This window comes from Trachurus japonicus, chromosome 19, assembly GCF_045865225.1.
Source record: "Trachurus japonicus isolate A0001 chromosome 19, Traja_1.0".
NCBI classification, from domain to species: Eukaryota; Metazoa; Chordata; class Actinopteri; order Carangiformes; family Carangidae; genus Trachurus; species Trachurus japonicus.
The window spans coordinates 24,278,447-24,284,940 of record NC_140925.1 but is presented as its reverse complement, the minus strand read 5'-3'; the positions used below and the strand labels follow the sequence as shown (position 1 = coordinate 24,284,940).

General features: G+C 43.2%; 1 protein-coding gene across 1 annotated transcript; it reads left to right on the top strand.

Moving 5' to 3' along the window:
- The first annotated feature begins 251 nt into the window (after positions 1–251).
- Positions 252–3,081, top strand: LOC146968156 (eukaryotic translation initiation factor 4 gamma 1-like). Its single transcript, XM_085761334.1, has 3 exons — positions 252–970; positions 1,816–1,959; positions 2,092–3,081. Exons 1-3 carry the CDS (start codon positions 350–352, stop codon positions 3,019–3,021), a joined length of 1,695 nt encoding a protein of 564 aa, XP_085617460.1. The 5' UTR covers positions 252–349; the 3' UTR covers positions 3,022–3,081.
- The last annotated feature ends 3,413 nt before the right edge of the window (positions 3,082–6,494 follow it).

The window sequence follows — 6,494 nt, the reverse complement described above, 5'->3', positions numbered from 1 at the left end:
AATGTATCATCACCTTTAACTTTGCCATAGCCCATTCAAGGCAAGTGGAAGCATTGTTTTTCCTTATCTGTCCCAAATTACCTGATGTCCCAATATACCTGAATTCACCCTACAGTTTGGTTTCTATCTAATTCATCATCTGATTCCGTTTGCTGAGAACTCCAGCCACTCAAGTTCTTTGTGGAACCCTGTCACTGTGACAACAGTGTTCTATACCACTGTGACATCACCAGGGTTTACAGGTTTTCAGTCACTCTCAGTTTGCTGAACATCAGCGTGGACACAACTTTCATTTGTGAGAAGCGCAACAACAAGCAGCCAACCAAGAACTCCAAGAGAACCAAGAACCATGTCTGGAAGAGCAAAGAAACGCAAGAATCTCTCGTTCATGCCAGATCCTCTGACAGCCGAGGAGAAGAGGGACATCAACAGGAGATCCTCTCAACAGGAGCCGGTTGTTTTCGTGGAGCCTACGGCCTCCACAAGGAAAAAGACAGATTCAAGAAGTATGAAGAGCAAAGCAGAAGAGTTCACAGAGACCAAACCCATCGTCTTTGTCAACTCTGCCTTCTCCAAGCAGCAGCCGAGACAGAACATTGATGTCACCTTTGGATCTTCCTCCAACCAGAGGAAACAGAGGACCGGCCTCAGAGAGAACAAAGCTGGTGTTTCCAAAAAAGAAAGACCTGCATATCCCACCATCAACAACAAGACGAAGGAGGGGCCTGCACTTCCCACTGAGGAACCCAAGAAGCAGCAGGAGAAGCCCAGAGACCTGATCAGCTGTGTCAGGAACCTGATGGACAGGCTGACTCCTGGAACGCTGCAGGCGTCAGTCAGACGATTGAAGGAGCTGAACTTTGAGGCGGAGGAGAACGTCAAATCTGTCATCAACATCGTATATGAGAGAGCCTTGCTAAGGCCCAGCTCATCGGGCCTCTACGCCGCTATATGCCAATCCCTTTTAAAGGTAAGTCACAACTTTCTTACACTTTTTTGAGACTTTCTGATCTTAAAGCAGAAGTAAGCGATCCGGTGGTTTTGGCTAACTTCCTGTCAGCCGATGGAGTTAGCAGTCCCCGCCCTCGTCCCTACGTCACCACATTCACGCGCATCCCTTGGCTGCACACACAGAGAGGACCGCCCCTTTATGCCGTTCTCTCTCCTCATTGGATAAAGGTTGTAGGATACAAGGAAAGTTTTCTCCTCAGCTTACAGCAGAGCAGAGTGACTGACAGACCCGTGTTTCAGACCAAACACTCTATATAAGTGATTGCTGTCGGAAGATAGAACTATTTAAGACTTATATTAATACAAACATTCCGTTTACTTCTGCTTTAATGCTCTCCAGATTTTGACTTCGTAATAAATTTCCAGTGCTCATTTCCAAATAAATATCTCTATGGCTGTGTCCAAAATCACTCACTACTCACTATGCTGTCCAAACTTTTTAGTGACTCATAGCATCTCATATTCAGCGTGAAAAGTAGAGTATAACAGATGGTCACTATGAGCAAGCAATATATACCATAATGCTTTGTGGTCACACACATGTGGATGGCATTGATCAATAGTGTTTTAATTATGTGACAGTTAAAAATGTAATGGACTGCACAGCAGCATATACTGTATTGTTCAAAAATGTTTTTTTCATTTTACCAATGGGCTCTACATAGTCACTTATATAGAATTCCCCATACAGTATAGTGAGTAGGGAGTAGTGAATGAGAAAGTAATTTCAGACACAGCATTTTTTCCAAAGAACAGGAGTTGATCTTGTCTGATTGATGTTTCTCTCTGGTTCCTCCTCTTTAGATCCAAGTCCCTAGGAATGCTGACCCCACCGCCTCCGTCAGCTTCCGAAAGCTGTTTGTCAAACACTGCAAGTACCAGTTTCAGGTTTATCACACAGATTACGGCTTAGAGGAGAGGCGGAGACGTCTGGAGACTGCTAAGGATGTGAGAATTATATTGCTTTTTTCTAAAGACATGGTTTCTAACATGAAGGGATAAGAAAGATAAAATATCATTTATGTGGATCTTGACAAAGTGTACACCTTAACATGTTTGTTTTTGGTATCATATCGACAGGAAGAAGAGCTTCAGCTCAACAACATTAGATTCCTCTGTGAGCTTTACAAGGCAAAGATTTTGAGTGTAGCTGTGATACACCTCTGCATCACAACCTTACTAGACAATAGTGACGATGAATCCATGGAGTGCGCTTGTGTGCTCCTCAAGACCATTGAGAGGGATCTGGATTTGAGAGCAGCAAAGCAGATGCTGGACTCACACTTAACTGGAACAGAGACGAGCAGAAAGCGGAGGAAGAGGACGTCTAGGCCTCGTCCCCTGCTGAGGAACACAGCCAGGCTGACAGAGACAAACTGGTTGTCTGACACGGGCGTGATCGCTGAAAAGCCGCAGAAACACAGAAGCAACAAGCGGACTCCTTCTCCTCTCACAAAACGGGCACAGACAATGTACAACATGAAGACCACTTCTAAAGAAATCATCTACAGATACATGGAGACATATGACCTCCTGGAAGCTGTGCAGCATGTCAGACAGCTCAACCCCGCGCTGATGCACATGTTCGTCAGGTCTGCAGCGGACTTGACTTTGGCCTCCAGCAGCAAAATCAGGGAGTTTGTGGGTCTGCTGCTGTGGCAAATACACAACTCAGGACTCCTGTCAGCGGAACAGATCGTTGAAGGTCTGGAGGAGGTCCTGGAGATGGCAGAGAACATCTCTTTCTCTTTGCCAGAAGTTTGGCTGAGTCTCGCCGAGCTCATCCACCCGATTCTGCTTCCGGGAGGCGTCTCCGTGGCGCACTTCCATGGACAAATCCTCGCTCATGTGTCTCTCAAGCATGTGACTGAGCTGCTGAGACACATCATCCCCCAGCTGTGCAACAGGGAGCAATTCTGTGCTACTGCCACCTCCCATCATCCTGTTTCCCTCTTTCCTTCATCTCTCCCCCACACTACCGCTCACCCTTTAGCTAATCATATTGTATAGAGCATGGTCATTAGACCTGCTCTATTTGCTTCCTTTGTAATTAATAAAATTAACTTCCACTCACTTTTTTGTATGGATTATTAAGATTTAAAGGGATAGTTCACCCAAAATTCAAATTTCACTCATTATCTATTCACCCTCATGTCGACTAAGAGCTGTGAGAATTTTCAGAGTCCTCTGTGCCTTCTCTGAGTTACGGGGGGGTCCGCGCAGCAGTATTTGTCCATATAATGGTTGTCAATGGATACCAACTTTTTTCGTCCAAAAAGACACACCAAAAAAACATCCAAATACCTCCATACTGCTCGTCTGTAATGTCCCTCTTGTATTGAAGCCCCGACATGAGAAATTGTTCCGCCGGTCACAGGAAGAGCAGTGAACTGAGACACTGGGGGCTTCCGCTACAAACAAGCTTAAAATATAGACTTATTTAATTTTTTTCGGAACAATTTCTCATGTTGGGGCTTCAATACAAGAGGGACATTACAGACGAGCAGTATGGAGGTATTTGGATGTTTTTTGGTGCGTCTTTTTGGACGAAGAAAGTTGGTATCCATTGACAACCATTATATGGACAAATACTGCTGCGCGGACCCCCCCGTAACTCAGAGAAAGAACGGAGGACTCTGAAAATTCTCACAGCTCTTAGTCGACATGAGGGTGAGTAGATAATGAGTGAAATTTGAATTTTGGGTGAACTATCCCTTTAATGTCAGTCAGTGAGGTATGACTGTAATCATGCAAAACTACATGCACACACACATTCAACTTTTCTTTACCTTCTCAGCTAAATGGGTGAAGTATTTTCCACATGACAGCAAACCTCTTCAGCTGGCTATGAGAGCCCCAGAACAGTTACAAGATTAAATTTTAATAACCTATGGGAGAAATAAAGTATTTTTAGGATTCACAGCAGAAATTGGATCCAACTACAACAAAAACATATCTGAACACTGGATACAAACACAGCGTAGGAGAAGCTGCGTTAGCTCACCAGAGATGTGCTGTGTGTTGTTCAATTGGAAATTTCATTTAGTCTTAATCCTCTGCCACGCCGCTGCTTGCCCCCCGGGGCGTGCAGCTGAGCCAGCCGTGTCACCAGTTGGGTCATCCCGGCTGCATCTCAAGACGCTGTGCTGGAAAAGAGAAGTGCACTGACCATGAGTAATAGCCGGAACATGTTGTGCGTTGCATTGTGTTGAAGCACCTGCAGCCTCAAGAGAGACGTGCTCCTCTGCCCTCTCTCCTGCCCTTGCCCTTGGCCTCTTTACTGTCAAATCAACAGTTTGTGAGCTACCGATTACAGGCCTGCTCTAGTTTCTTAAAGGGATAGTTCAACATTTTGGCAAATTGGCCCATTGCCATAATCCATATAGTCATAGCAGTAGGTTCATTACCTTTATTTGCCTGTGTAAGCTATTTTTAGAACAGCGGAGCGAAGCAGCAGGCTGCTCAGAGCTATGCTATGGAGGCTAAAGGAATTTCTTGGTTTCCTTCATCAAACTCATCCAATACACAATCCAACAACTCCAAAACACTGTCGTGGACAAGTTGTGAGCTGCACAATCACCACGCTATGAGATAATAATGGAACGTTACGAGACGGAGCTGTTTTAGAGGGAAATTCATGCAAAACCACTGATGCGAGTTGCGTTCAGGGACAGTTTTTCAGCAAGCAGACTCTGTATTTACCTTGAAAACGGCTCTGTTTCGTAGCGTTCCGTTATTATCTCATAGCGTGGTGATTGTGCAGGTCACAACTTGTCATTACCTTTATTTGTCGTGGCCATTCATGAGCTTTATAGAAGCTTACAGGTGAATTTTGCAAACCTTTGGTCAGAGCCATGCCAGTTGTTTGTGCTTTATGCTAAGGTAATGGTAAGGTAGGGTAAGCTAAGCTAACAGGCTGCTACAGGCCGAGCGCAACTTATCAATCTTCTCATCTGATTCTCTGCCAGACCATGACCAGGCATTTCCCCCTGAAATATAAACTTCCCCATTTATTACTGAAATACAGTACGTGTTTTTCACTTTGCAGAAATAATTAAAGTCAAAACTTTTGGAAATTGTTGTACTATATTTTCAAATCATGTCCATTTACCTTGAAAACGGCTCTGTTTCGTAGCGTTCCGTTATTATCTCATAGCGTGGTGATTGTGCAGGTCACAACTTGTCCACGAAAGCGTTTTGGAGTTTTTGGATTTTGTGTTTGATGAGTTTGATGAGGGAAACCAAGAAGTTCCTTTAGCCTCCATAGCGTAGCTCTGAGCAGCCTGTTGCTCCGCTCCGCCATTCTAAAAATAGCTTACACCGACAAATAAAGGTAATGAACCTACTGCTATGACTATAGCGATTAAGACAATGGGCCAATTTGCCAAAATGTTGAACTATCCCTTTAATGGTGGAATGTGTTGGTAGCATCTTTTTCCTGGATAATGTAACAGTGGAACCACAAAGTAGATTAAAAACATCTCTAGTCTGTGCTTGAAAAAAAAAGGCCACATCTATTTTACACAAACTATATATTCCAGCTAAAAAGGGATTAAAGGAGATTGAACCACTTATAGCACTAATAGTTAAACCAATGCATTTGGCATAAAAAAAAAAAAAAAAACTGTCTCAGTGCTCTTGAGGATGTTCCCCAAATGAATACGAGCAGCATGTACCAGACTCTGCGGGGATTCCAGTAAACCTCCCCTGGGGTGTACTGAGAATGCACAATACAAGAGATGTCACAATTATTATTAGCAGCAGTGCTATGAACGATCAGCGGGGAGAAGCTGTGAGCTGGTGGATCGTTTGAATGCTAGTAGCGATCGCACGAGTTGCCAAACAGTGATCGGCTGATAGTTGAAGTTTGTTGAGGTTGTTTGAGCTAAAGAAAGAAAAGCACAACATGTCAGGAAGGTATGTAAATGTGGTAATAAAGACGCATGTTTTTGCACTTGTTAAGCTGTTTTGTTTTCCCTAAGGAACTGTTCAAAAAATACTGGGGTGGTTCCACAGAACAGCATTATCAATTTTGTTATTATTATGTTTAGGCACTCATCATACACTGTTATGCCAGGGAAGGGTAAGTATTACTGACTTCAAACTGTGAGATCACAAACATACTGGTAATGTGGTCTCAAGTAGGGCCAACCTCGTAACACCTCTGCAAACATTGGGATGTTAACATTACCTATTTTAAATGAGTCTGTGAAAGTCAAACTCCAACTATTTTACTTGTTGTGTCTAAGGTTCACTTTTAATTCATTTATTCCTTTTGGTTGTTTTGTGGTTTTCTATTTATCTTCTATTTAAGGGGATTTTAACAAGTTTAGTATGGTTTGAATAAGGGACTCCTAATCTATGCTATGTTTTAACTTAACCCAGGACATTGAAAATGCAGCTATTCCTGGTGAATTAAAAAGCCACATATACATTTCATTAAAAAAAACAAAAAAACAAAAAAACAAATCAGACAACAATGC

Bases quoted from the DNA above. Each gene is read 5' to 3' on its own strand.
- LOC146968156 (XM_085761334.1), top strand. From the start codon at position 350: ATGTCTGGAAGAGCAAAGAAACGCAAGAATCTCTCGTTCATGCCAGAT. The intron at 971-1,815 runs GTAAGTCACAAC...CCTCCTCTTTAG, and splicing joins TATGCCAATCCCTTTTAAAG to ATCCAAGTCCCTAGGAATGC. The intron at 1,960-2,091 runs GTGAGAATTATA...TCATATCGACAG, and splicing joins GTCTGGAGACTGCTAAGGAT to GAAGAAGAGCTTCAGCTCAA.